Raw genomic sequence first — 13,363 nt, forward strand, 5'->3', positions numbered from 1 at the left:
TCACCCGTTGCTTGTGTGGAGCCTTTGCTGGGAATCACTGCTGGGGAACTTCACATGCCTTCCTGTGGTAAAGAAAGCCTTCTTATCTATTTTGGATGTACAGCCACACACCAAGACCTCCCAGCCGAGGTGGTATCCCCAGAGTACAGAGGCCATAAGGTATAGGATTCAGGGAAAGCGGGGTGAGGTGGAAGGGGTGAGTTATAAGTTACATAGTGTTTGTGAGAAGACTATCCAAAAACTTAAAATGTGAAGATGCAAGCAAAGATAAAAAATCTGCAACTAAACCTCTTTCCCTTAGCTTTCCCCTAAATCTGCACTCCAAATCTACTCCTGAATGAGCTGATTTGAATTAAGTATGCTCCTGGATCCTTCTATAACGACTACATCTACATTCACTCATGGTTCTGGTCAAAAACATACCCCGAGGCACCACTGAGATAAAGCGATTTTGAGTCATGGTTTAGTAATTAAAATCTAGAGAAAACTCTGTCAAAGAACCACGGGACAGCATAATTGTTTGCAATGGAAACCTCAATGGAGTCCTCAGAGAATCATTTTGAGGCTTTTGAAGTGAGTGCTGACATTGAATAACTCAAGGGTGGGGAGGGTTGAGGGGCCTCAACAAAGAGGAAAGAAACACGGAGTTCACCCCCGAAATTACAAGCAGCACTTTCAAGACACTGTCAAGTTTGTGAGAATAAATTGAGTTGCGGGCGGGGGTTAGGGGACTTAAGCTAAGGAGATCTGAATATCTACACTTGTGGAGATAATTAAAAATGAAACACCTTGCAAAGCGGGATAGTGAGGTGGTTGAACTTGCATGGATTCAGCAGAAGGACACTGTCTTTCTCTTCAATTCAGTGGCATAACAAAACATGCTGGGTGTTAAAAAGAGAAAACAACCTCTATTATCAGAAATCAGAAATACTTTAATAATCCCAGGAGGAAATTATTTTAGTTACAATACTCCAGTATAAGTAAAACAAGTAATCATCAATTACGAATAAAATATAAATATATAAATACATAATATATATATAAACTATATATAATAAAGGTATATACAAAATCTTAACAAAAATAATAAAGTGCAACAAATGCAAAAGTAATTGTCTGTGTTTTTGTCAGCTGAGGGAGGCATTATAGAGATGAATGACCGCAGGCAGGAATGATTTTCTGTGGTCGCTCTGTGGTGGCATTTAAGAGAGAGGAGTCAGTGTGTCGTAGAGAGGGTGTGAAACATTGCCCAAAATGGAATGAAGCCTGGACAGCATCCTCTCTGCCCGGTCGTCAGAGTTCCAGCTCCTCCCCCACGACATCACCAGGCTCTCCTGACCGTTTGTTAAGTCTGTTGGTGTCTTCGATCTTCAGCCACTGCCCAGCCATGTGACAGCGAAGAAGAAGATCGCACTGGCCACCAACAGACTCATAAAACATCTTCAGCATTGTCCTGCAGTGTAAAGGACCTCAGCCTCCTTAAAGAAAAAGAGTCGGCTTTGGCCCTTTTTGTAGACCGCCTCTGTGTTTCTAGTCCAGTCCAATTTTTTATTCAGTACGGATGGAAACGGGGGCGTACTGGTGTTTTAATATAAACCACAATATAAGCCAAAGAAACAAAAATGAATATCTTATAAATGCTTTGAGCTCGAGCTCCCACCACAGCATGCACACATAATGTGTGAGTGCTGATTTGCCCAGTTGAGGTCAGTCCTCCTTCAGTACATGCTGGGAGAAACATTTGGCACTGGATTAAAACTGGACTGGCCTTAAGCAGCACATAACTGTTCCCTGTTTCCCTCTTAAATTAGTTCTGTATTTTAACCATGGCCCAGGTCAGTGATGCTTTGATGCAGTGATATGATCTGTCCTCTTAAGGTCTGTTTTAGACCTCTCAGGTGATCCAACTCACAAGTGGACAGCTCTAGGTACGGGTGTTTAAATGCAGCCAACATCTAAAGAAGAGACACTGAGATCGATTGCATTGAGACCATCAATGAATGATAAATCAATAAATAAATCAATCAATAAATGATACATTTATTAACAAAGCAAAAATATAGGATTGTAAAGAGAGATCTTTGGTAGGTGGAATCTACTTGTATTTATATTTTGTTTTGTATTTGCCATGTTACAAGATTGAACGATGGGAAGGGGATGGTGTGGTATAGGCTGGGCGTTGGGCTCCAGGTGCTCTCATTTACAGGGATGGGTGTGGTGCTGTGGAGCTGTCTGCACACCTGAAGCTGATCATCATCTTGAGCAGTATTTAGAGGCTGGCCCCTGCATGCTGCTGCCGATTGTCACCGCGCGTGGTTAATCAACTAGGTCCTCATAAGACTTGTAATCGAGATTTTCTGAGTATTGACTTTTTTCGTCTCCAGACTCCAGCTCTTTGCCCTCCTCAACCACCAGGCTTCTGCACCAGTCCGCCCCCGCCTAAACCCCTCGACGTGCCTCTCCCTACCTCGTCCCCGTCTCAAGCTTCCCCCCGTGAGCGCCCCTGCTGCCTTCCTGGCGCCCGTGAACCAACCCCCTGCCCCTTTTTTCCCGTGGTCTAATAAACGGCTGCTTATTTGGCACACTCTGCTCCTCTGCATTTTTGGGTCCACTACCAGCGAGACACACAAGTTACAATCTGGCCATACCATGGACCCAGCAGATCGAGATGCTCTTCGTGAAGCCCTCACCACCCCAAGGGGATATTGCTTGGAAGGCATGACCGATTACTTTCTGGTGTCATGAGCTCGTTGCAGGGACTTAAGTGGCCAGTGTGGCCCCAATTGCTGCCTCTCAACTGTCCACCCAGACTCCCCCAGCTGAAATCCCAGCCAGCAGTGAGTAGCCATGCTTTCCCTCAGACAACCCCTCCCCCCTGCACCAAGGAACCTTTGTTCCACCTCCGGAGCATTTATTCGGGCGATTTGGTTCCTTGTGCCGTTTCTTTTTACAGTGCTCTCTAGTTTTTGATCAGCAACCATTCTAGCTACCTGTCAGAACGCTCACGTATTGCATATATAGTTATTTCACTTAGAAGGAAGAGCAGGTCAGTGGGCTACTGCATTATGGGAGGGAGGTTCTAGTGTCCTGGTGGTCATATGATTCCTTCATAGCTGAGCTTCGCAGAGTTTTTGATTCATCCAATTCAGGGTCGGGAGGCTGAGAAATGTTTATTGTCCCTCCGTCAGGGTTCCGCTTCTGTTGCTAATTTCTCTATTGACTTCCTGTATCCTAGCTGCAGAGAGTGGGTGGGACAGCAGGGCGCACGAGCTGTTTTTTTGTTAAGGGCTATCGGGGCGATATTAAGGATGAAACTAGCTACTCGTGACGAACCCAATTCTTTAGATGAGTTAATATCACTGGCCATCAAGATTGATAATCGCAGAGGGAGAGGAATAGAGAAAGGACCGGCAGGCCCCAACCACAGCCAGTTCCCCCCCCCACCTCCCCAATTTCAGTCCCACTTCAGCTCCCCAGCCAGCACTCGTGGAGCCCCATCTGGCTCTGTGGAGGAGCCCATGCAGGTCGGACGGGCTCGTCTGACACTGGAGACGCCAGCGACGGATGCAAGCTAGACTCTGCCCTCTACTGCGGCCAGACGGACACTTCATTGCCTCTTGCCCCCAGATGCCAAAAGACCGGGCTCGCCAGTGAGGGAGGGCACGCTGGTGAGCCAGACTTCCTCTCAATCCTGCTCTCCCCCTCGAGTAAGTGTGTCTGCTTCCCTTACCTGTGCAGGGGTTACCCTCCCATTTCAAGCCCTAGTGGATTCTGGAGCCGAGTGACAATTTCATTGACCTAGAACTTGCTAATCAATTGCAAATCCCTCTCGAGCCACTTGCCAAACCCCAAAATCTAACACTCGATGGCAGGACTCTAGCACTGTGACCCACCGCACAGAGCCCGTATTATTAGTATTTCTGGCAAACCACCATGAGAAGATCCAGCTGCATGTTCTGCCCTCTCCCATCTCTCCAGTGGTTTTAGGCCTCCCATGGTTAAAACTCCATAATCCCCACATGACTGGCAGACTTCGTCTATCACCAGTTAGAGTGTTCACTGTCACTCCTACTGCCTCCACTCAGCTTTTTCCTGCCTCCAGTTCCCCACGCCCCCCCCCCAGCCCTCCTGATGTATCCAATGTTCCCTCAGATTATCATGACCTGGCGCGGTCTTCAGTAAAGACCTGGCATTGTCCCTTCCCCCTCATCGACCCTATGATTGCGCATAGACCTCCTCCCAGGTGCCAAACTCCCCGTCAGCCGCCTCTATAACCTGTCCCACCCTGAGAAAGAGGCCCATGGAGCAATACATAAACACCTCCCTGGCAGCAGGCCTCATCCGTCCCTCTTCTTCCCCATTAGGAGCTGTTTTTTTCTTTGAGAAAAAGGACAAAAACACTTCATCCCTGCATTGATTTCGAGGATTAAATGACATCACCATTAAAAAAAAACAAGTATCCTCTTCCCCTGATTGATCCCTCTTTTGAACCCTTGTGTCATGCTCAAATCTTCTCCACGCTCGACCTCCGCAATGCATACCATATGGTCCGGATTCGGGAGGGAGATGATGGAAGACAGCCTTTACAACACCCCTTTAGGCCACTTTGAATATCGGTGATGCCCTTGGGCTCACCAATGCCCCTGCTGTCTTCCAAGCCCTCCATCAACGACATTCTCCGTGACATGTTAACCATTTTGTCTTTGTGTATCTGGCGACATTCTGATCTTCTCCCGCACACCAGAGGAGCAACGTCCAGCATGTCCGCCTGGTATTGCAGCGCCTCCTGGAGAACAAGCTCTATGTTAAGCCTGAGAATGTGAATTTCACCAACCTTCTGTCGCTTCCTGGGTTTACATCATGCAGAGGGCCCGCTTCAACCGACCCCCTTAAAATAAGAGCTGTGGCGTGAATGGCCAATCCCCACCTCCCGCAAAACAGCTGCAGCGCTTTCTTGGTTTTTGCCAATTTTTATCGCAGGGTTCATCAGGAATTTTAAGCAAAATTACTGCCCCCCTGACCAGACTTACCTCATCGATATCCCCTTTTCATGGCCTGCGGAAGCTGAACAGGCTTTTCAGAAGCTTAAGAAGCTGTTTACCTGTTGCCCCAGTGCTCCTCCACCCTGACTCTTCCAGACAGTTTGTGCTGGAAGTGGATGCGTCTGAGTTAGGCGCGGGGGCTGTCCTATCTCAGCGTCATCCAGAGACCCACAGCTTACACCCCGTGCCTTTTTTCTCCAAGCGACTCTCAGCCGCAGAGCAAATTATTGTGTTGGAATCGTGAACTGTTGGCTATTGTGTTAGCATTCAGTAGTGGAGACATTGGCTTGAAGGATCCACACACCCATTTCTCATATGGACTGATCACAAAAATCTGGCTTATCTTCACTCTGCTAAACGCCTTAACTCTCGTCAGCTCACTGGTCTCTGTTCCTTAGCCGCTTTATTTCACTATCTCATATCGTCCTGGAAGTCACAATGTCAAAACCGGATTCTCTCTCTCGCCAGTTCTCCCCAGATTCATCCTCATCGGAGTCACTGCCCATTCTGCCTCTTCTTGTTTGTGGAGCTGGCTCAGTGGGAGATTGAGTCTGTGGTCAGAGCAGCTCAAACAGACCCAATTGATTTGGTGGTGGCCCAGCTGATCGGCTGTTTGTCCCCGAAACAGTTCGCTCCCAATAGTTTTACAGTGGGGACATTCTCAACCCTCACCTGCCATCCTGGCTTTCACCGTACCCTCATGTTCCTCCAACAGCGCTTCTGGTGGCCGGGCATGACACGGGATACTAGGGAGTTCGTAGCAGCCTGCTCGTCTGTGCCCGAGGAAAAAGCATCTCTCACCGCCCCCCAGCACGGTTTATTACAGCCACTACCCATCCCCAGCCGTCCATGGTCACACATAGCTGTGGACTTCATCACTGGCCTACCACCTTCGAAGGTAACACAGTCATCTCACTATCAGTTGACCGGTTCTCCAAATCTGTTCATTTTGTCCCTCTCCCTAAATTACCCTCTGCTCTCGAGACTGCAGATCTCCTTGTTTCACATGTTTTCAGGATTCATGGTATTCCAGTGGACATAGTTTCCGACAGAGGTCCACAATTCTCGTCTCAAGTGTGGCGGGCTTTTTGCAGAGCCATTGGTGCAACTTCCAGCTTATCATCCGGTTACCACCCTCAATCTAACGGCCAGACAGAGCGGGCCAATCAGGACTTGGAAGCAGCTCTCCGGTGTGTCTCTGCCAGACATCCCTGCTCATGGAGCATCCAGCTGCCTTGTATTGAATATGCCCACAACTCCCTCGTCAGCTCGGCCACAGGTATGTCTCCATTCATGGCAGCTAATGGTTTTCAACCTCCTCTATTCCCCACCCAGGAGCGTGAGGCTGCTGTGCCTTCAGTCCGTGAGCACCTTCACAGAGTTCATGAAGTATGGAAAGCCACCCGAGCAGCTCTCACTCGATCCACCCAGCGCAACAAGCTATTAGCGGACAAACATCGCTCTCCAGCCCCCCAGTACCACCCTGGTCAAAAGGTGTGGCTGTCCACACGAGATCTCCCCCTGCAGTTGGAGTCGCGGAAGCTCGCCCCTCGCTACGTTGGCCCGTTTGAGGTTGAGAGGGTAATTAATCCATCTGCTGTGAGACTAAGGTTGCCTGACTCTATGAATGTCCATCCAACTTTTCATGTGTCTCTGTTAAAGCCTGTGTCCTCCAGCACCCTTCTCTTTAATTATCAATTATAATTATCATTATGTGTTGAAAGTCCACAAAGAGAGTTTCATTCCCCTTGATGTCCCCTAGACCATCTGTCCCCATGGTGGCCTTCCAGTTCTCCTTGTTTTTCCCCACCTTGGAGAGACCTAATGTCTTCCATGGCTATGACTACACTGCAGTGCACAACATCTTCTAGGCTAGTTGCACTAGCTTCCCTTTCTGGTATAGAGTTCTCACTTTTCAGCATTCCAGTTTGGTCTCGAACTCAAGCAGGCTTTTCCTCCCTTGGCTTTTTTTTGGGGGTTTAGCCCAATGGTCTCATCTATCTGTTGCAGCTTGAATCAAAGAACAATGTTTGATCCGAGTTTTGGTTTCAGTCATTTTGGTTACTGGTTCGGTGATTGGCCAAAATAGGGTAGTGTTAACCTGTCACCTATATCCTTCCAATGCCTAGGTGTTCCAAAAGTATTACATCCCCACGCCACATGGGGCCTGACATTACAACATGCAAGCTGTGTTAAACTGCAGGTGCTGACATCCTCAGGAGTATGGTGCCAAAATAAGTAATAATTAGTCCACAAATGATTAGTGAAAATTTGACTTTTTAAGAGTGAAAGGATGGATGTCAGTCTCACTTCTGTGTGTTAAATACAGATTTAAAGTCAGGATGTAATCAAGCAAGCTTGACAAAGATTGGAAACAGCTGTGGCTCTGTCCAAAGTTCACAGTGCCTTTTGCTATTTCTTACACGGGACTCACACCGAACGCGGAACGGAAGCGGAACGGCAGTGCCGCGGTACTTTGCCCGGCGCCAACTCACACCGGACGCGGATCAGCCGCGGAACGGCAGCGGAGCGCCAGCCGTATTCACGCGAGAATACAGAATGTACGCGAGACCGCGAGATCCCGCGATAGACTGTGTGTATAAAGGAAACAGCAACAACAAACAGCTGACTTTGCTTCTCCGGCGACCAAGAACAGTTGATCTGGCTATCTATCCTCAATTTTTTGCTTCTACCATGGGTAAGTTTGCTACACAGTTGATATATTTGTCTGGTTCCATGAGTTTGATCGTAGTTTTATTATGTCCTACTTTGTTGTGCTGTATTGACACTGTAATTACATAGTTAATACTGTTAAAAGTCGAGGTATGAATGACAAGACATGGAACAATGATTTGTGGCTTTTGTTTTGTTTGTAAAACAATACATTTCATTCATCATAATTATTTCATGTGTATTGTTCACATACAGTGCCTGTCAGCAGAAGGAGAACACTTGCATTAGTTCTCTTACTTGTAGGACTGCAAAGGAGGGGAAGAGGGAGCCGAGTTTGGGTTCATTCCCTCAACCAGCAGAGAAGACGACAAGGCGATTTTTACCATCTGGTGGCTGAACTGAGGCTGGACAGTCAACGCCACCATCAGTATTTTAGAATGAGTGCAGAGCAAATGGATGAACTGCTAGCCCTCATCGGCCCTGAAGTGACCAGGCAAAGCACGAACTACAGAGCTGCCATAGAACCTAAGCAGAGACTGGCTGTAGCACTAAGGTAAGCCACAAACAAATGAAATCACAGACCACAAGCTGAAGAAATATGTTTTAATACTTGTTTCAAATAAAACTTAACTAAAAGAAAAACTTAAATACTTTAAAACAGTAAAAGTAACATAAATAAAAGTTAAGTTGGTGTAATATGGGCCCCATCACATTTGGATCTTCCCAGTCAGGATGCAGCATTGCTCTGAACGACTCTGATTGTGGTGGTGGGGCTGGGTGAATTGGGTGAAAATGGCTGGAATGTCCTGGAGTGGGGTGAGGCATCGGTCCTTGAGGCTGTTGGACTTGTGGGGGATGGGATGTTTGTGCCAAAGCGGGGGGGTGAAGATGTCGTTGTGAGGTCTGACGTCTCTCGTGGTTGATCAGTAGAGTCATGATCTCAAGTTTGGCCTGTTGCCGGGTGTCCATATTTAGTCTGAGTAACATTGGCACAGTACTCAACGCAAAGTGGTATGCTTCGTCCAGCTCCCCATCAGGCATAGGAGGTTTGGGCACCGGCTGCTCCAGCAGAGACATCAGCCGCTCCCCAATGTCTGTGTCTGTTCTCCGTCCTCTTCTGCTTTCCCGAGCCTGCGCTGCAACAGCCGCTCTCGAAGGTCTGTCCCTGGGGCTACGGGACCTGGAGGTGGATGGTGCTGGTGCTGATGTTGATGGAGCCGGGGATGTGGGTGGTTGTTGTTGAGGGGTGCTGGACCGACCCTCAGACCCTGACAATGATTGAGGGGTGCCCGGCCTTTCCTCAGCATAATGTAGCTGGCTCAAGTTGCTTTTTGAACTATATAAAGACATAAAAGAAAAAAGTTACACATACGAACAATTTACGTATGAGCATAACAAGTTGTGTTCTCACCACTTTGAAGATACATTTATTACAACATAAATACTGTTGTCAATATTGTTTGAGGCTTCAATAATTGCATGAAATTTACTTTTGTTTAAGTAATTCATACAGACCTTCTTGGTTGGATAAACGGCAAAAGGAAGGACATGATCTCTGTGTATTTCCACTCTTTTTGTGATCCTCCTGCCGATCCACTTGGAAGGCTTTTTTTTCTGTATTTCACAAAAGAGTCCCTTAACATCTTCCATCTGGCTTTACATGTGTCAGCTGAAACAAAGGAGAGATACAGGTGAATAAAAAATGTTCACATATAACTTATATTTATTTGCTTCTTCCCTCACAGGTACATGGCTTCTGGGGATTCACTAGTGAGTCTGGCATATAGCTACCGTCTGGGGCACAGTACAGTAATAAACTCAGTCCACATGGTGTGTGCTGCCATTGAGACAACCATGATGGAGAGGTTCCTACCCAGGCCAACACAAGACACATGGGAGGAAGTGGCTGATGGCTTCTGGAAGAAGTGGAATTTTCCAAACTGCCTGGGAGCAATAGACGGGGAAGCATGTGACCATCCAAGCCCCACCATTGACTGTTAGTCAGTATTTTAACTATAAGAAAACTTTCTCCATAGTGCTTTTGGCACTTGTGGACTCGAACTACAGGTTCAGGGTCATTCAAGTGGGAGACTTCGGAAGGACCAGTGATGGTGGTGTATATGCTGGGTCAGCTCTGGGGAGAGGAATGGAGACCAAAACGCTTGATGTCCCACCCAGTACCTCTCTGCCTGGCGCTGCTCACCTGGGTGATGTGCCACATGTCATGGTGGGTGATGCGGCCTTCCCACTGAGGACATATCTCATGAGACCATACCCTGGAAAGAACCTCAATCACCAGAAGAGGATATTTAACTACAGACTTTCCAGGGCAAGGATGGTGGTTGAGAATGCTTTTGGCATTCTGTCCTCCAGGTGGAGAATACTGCATCGCAGAATCAACCTGCATCCTAAACATGTGGACACCCTCGTTATGGCTACATGTATTCTCCATAACTTCCTGCTTGTCCCAAGAGAGACTGTGGGCTTGCTGGCGGAGGCAGAGCAACAGAGGAGAAACCTGCCACCAGTACGTAACATGGGAGGAAACAGGGCCTCAAGAGAGGCCTGTAATGTGAGGGAGATCTTCTCCACCTATTTCAACTCCCCACTAGGCAGTGTGTCTTGGCAGGACAGGATGGTGTGAAAGACAAAAGTGTGGAAAACGTGTATATTTGTAAATATGTCTTCTGTTTTTCAGATGTTTTTTTTTTTTTTTTTATCATGCTCATTGGATTTGTATTGTTCTGTTGTTCTAAAGATGTCATCATTTACTGTAAGTAAAACATTTAAAGTCTGCTGTTGTATTCTTTCATCTCCCTCACAAAAGGGTAAAGTGTAGTTCACACTCAATGGGGGGTGGGGGGCTGGGGTAGTACTTCACACTCTAGTTGAAGAACTCTGTCAGCACTTCCCCCACAGCTATTTCAACAGTATTTAACACTGAGTAGTTACATTTTCAATAGGTAGTTATAATAGTATTACATTACATTTGTATACACCTTTAATACCGTAGCTGTGTGAAATCTTTTCTATGTATAACTTTTTCCAGAAAGTTTAAAATAAAAATAAATGGTTAAAAGTACAAAAGTTTAAAAATTATTCAGTCAAGTACAACAAAACTGATATTTAAAAGTCATTAAAATGTAACATTGCACTGATCAGAAAAATAAAGATCAATTTTACAGTTAAATAACATGCAAGAACTTCAAAAAGTGATTGACATGTTTAAATTAATCATTTTACAGATACTCAAATGTAGTTTCTGTAAAGTTCATTTAAAATCACATTTTTATAATCTTTAGTAGTAGTTTGTACTCACCATCCACTTCCAAAACTCCTGCAATTAAATTCCAGGCTTTGTCCTTTCGTATATTATCCTTATAAAAAGGATGTGTTACATCATAGATGATTTTGTATTGTTCGACCTCAACAATCAGCCTTTCGTCATCCATGTCGCTGACCTTCTGACACCGTTTGATCGGCCGACTGCTCACCTGGTGCTACCGGTCATGACGTCACGTTGATGTGAAGTTGTAAAAAGCTACATGAACTGCGTATTGTGTTTTATTTTGAAAGGGGGCGGAAGTTTATTATGTTGATTCAAGGCCCGGTTTCCTGTCTGGTGCGCAGTGCTCTGTTGAAATTTACGAGGTTCAGCCGCGGCTCGCGGAAGAAATAGAAATCCTGCGGAAAGCTCGCGCCGTGGCGCGGAGAGCCGCTTCTGGGACGCTTCTGATCCGCGTCTGATCCGCACCCGGTGTGAGTGCTCTCATTGACTAGACTGGATTCTATTTGCTACGGTGACCGCGGCGGTACCGTTCCGCTTCCGTTCCGCGTCCGGTGTGAGTTGGCCTTGATCCGCGCCCGGTGTGAGTGCTCTCAGTGACTAAGACCTGAACTTCTATTTGGCCTACGGTGACCAGCGGCGGTGCCGTTCGCTTCCTTTCCGCGTGACAAGTGTGAGTGGTGAGTGCCTTGTAACAAAAAACACTTACAACGCAATAACAAAACCACAAGAAAAATAAAAAAACCACGGAAACGGGGACTCAACAAGGAAATCAACAAAGGACCAGGACCTCTACTATTAAGACAATCCACCAAACGCGTCGAATTCACAGGAAGGGAAAAGATCTCACAATCCAACAAAATGTGGTGGCAGACAACAGACGGATTGTCCTCCCGTTCTAAGATGAAAAGAAACAGAAAGCCTGAACCAAAGCTCACACTCAACACAGAAGAAAAAAAGGTGAAGACGGTCATCGCGGAAGTCCATTCGAGCACAAGACATTTGGGGGCACAAGCAGCTATCTAGCTTCCCAGAAGAACAGCCAGACCTCAAGACACTGCCAGACAGAAACTCACACTTGCTGTGAGGTAATGCGAGGAGGGGCAACGTGATCGGGGGGTGGGGGCGAACACAGAACCTATTCAACAAAAAAACACCGAAAATCGCGAACAGCGGGGAAGAAGCGGAGGAGGGGAGGAAATAAGCAGTAACGGGGTAAAGCTAGGGGCAACGGGTACTAAAACTAGAAATACCTGTTCCCGGCGTCCAATCACAACCACCGGGCGCAAGCGGGCGCGGAATAAAGCGACAAAGGGAGACGGGCACGCCTAAGCGGAGCAGAGCCGCCGGGGGCCGTGGGGGAAATGCACAGGAGCGAGATCAACACGAGAAAGGTTCTGACGTTACGCGAGACCCCGCGTATAACCATTGGGTATAAAGAAACAACAACAACAACAGCGAACTTTGCTTCTGCCGACGTGGAGGAGATTAAAAAACGGGATGCTGTTGGTCCATAAATGATTGTGTGTTGTTGCCACTTCAACATTTTAGTCTCTCGTTGAGACCCTTTGGATCGATCTTTAGGCGACGTGACTGGTACCCCCACCCAGGTACCATGAACGTCACAGGTGGGAAGTCAAAACCAAACAGTCACAAAAAAACATTGATGTGAAGTTGGAAAAAGCTACAAGACGTGTATTGTGTTTTAGTGTTGAAAAAATGGGGGGGGCGGAAGTGAGGAGGATTACGGTATGATAGGTCGAGGGTCCCCGTTGGTGGGCGGGCCCGGGGGGGGAGGGGGGGGGGGGAAAAAGAAAGAAAAAAGAAAAAAAGGAGAGGAACTGTCGTGGGGTTGTGCGGCAGTTGCTCGAAGAGTATAAAATTTATCGCGGTTTAGCCGCGGCCGGCGCGAAAGAGAATCTTGCGGAAAGAGCGCGCGCCGTGAGCGCGGAGAAGAGTCCGTTCTCTGGTACCGCGTCTTCTGATCCGCGCCCGGGTGAAAGGTGCTCTCATTGATAGAGACTGGATAAGTCTACTTGTGCTAGAACGCGGGCGAACAAGGGTCGGTACCGTTTCGCGACTTCCGTTCCGCTTCCGTTCCGCGTCCGGTGTGATTGGCCTTAGGTCCATAATTGTTGCAAAATGTAAACAATCCATCTTAAATTCCACTTTAACTAAGTACTGTCAGTTTCTTCATCAACAACTACAAATACTGTAGAAAGATGGAGAGCATTTCGTTCTGAACTTTTAAGAGCATTCCTGGTTTCGTCCACTTGCACTAGTGGACAGCAACAACGGAAGTAATGAGGCCTATATAATGATAATCTCCCCTTTCGGGAACATAAGCATTATGACAAGACCA

At 47.1% G+C, this 13,363-nt stretch overlaps 2 protein-coding genes across 3 annotated transcripts; one reads left to right on the plus strand and one right to left on the minus strand.

Moving 5' to 3' along the window:
• Positions 1 to 5,977: 5,977 nt before the first annotated feature.
• On the plus strand, positions 5,978 to 10,509 carry LOC113745002 (uncharacterized). Of its 2 annotated transcripts, XM_027276371.1 has the most exons (4): positions 5,978 to 6,232; positions 6,378 to 7,740; positions 7,971 to 8,268; positions 9,461 to 10,509. In XM_027276371.1, exons 2-4 carry the CDS (start codon positions 7,602 to 7,604, stop codon positions 9,714 to 9,716), a joined length of 693 nt encoding a protein of 230 aa, XP_027132172.1. In that variant the 5' UTR covers positions 5,978 to 6,232; positions 6,378 to 7,601; the 3' UTR covers positions 9,717 to 10,509. The 2 variants fall into 2 exon arrangements, with proteins under 2 accessions (XP_027132172.1, XP_027132170.1); XM_027276369.1 differs by having other exon boundaries at positions 5,978 to 7,740.
• Positions 8,305 to 11,218, minus strand: LOC113745001 (histone-lysine N-methyltransferase 2B-like). Its single transcript, XM_027276368.1, has 3 exons — positions 11,035 to 11,218; positions 9,231 to 9,384; positions 8,305 to 9,051 (listed from the first exon to the last, which is right to left on the minus strand). Exons 1-3 carry the CDS (start codon positions 11,165 to 11,167, stop codon positions 8,346 to 8,348), a joined length of 993 nt encoding a protein of 330 aa, XP_027132169.1. The 5' UTR covers positions 11,168 to 11,218; the 3' UTR covers positions 8,305 to 8,345.
• Between the last annotated feature and the right edge of the window lie 2,145 nt (positions 11,219 to 13,363).

Source organism: Larimichthys crocea, unplaced genomic scaffold, assembly GCF_000972845.2.
Source record: "Larimichthys crocea isolate SSNF unplaced genomic scaffold, L_crocea_2.0 scaffold359, whole genome shotgun sequence".
Lineage (NCBI taxonomy): Eukaryota > Metazoa > Chordata > Actinopteri > Sciaenidae > Larimichthys > Larimichthys crocea.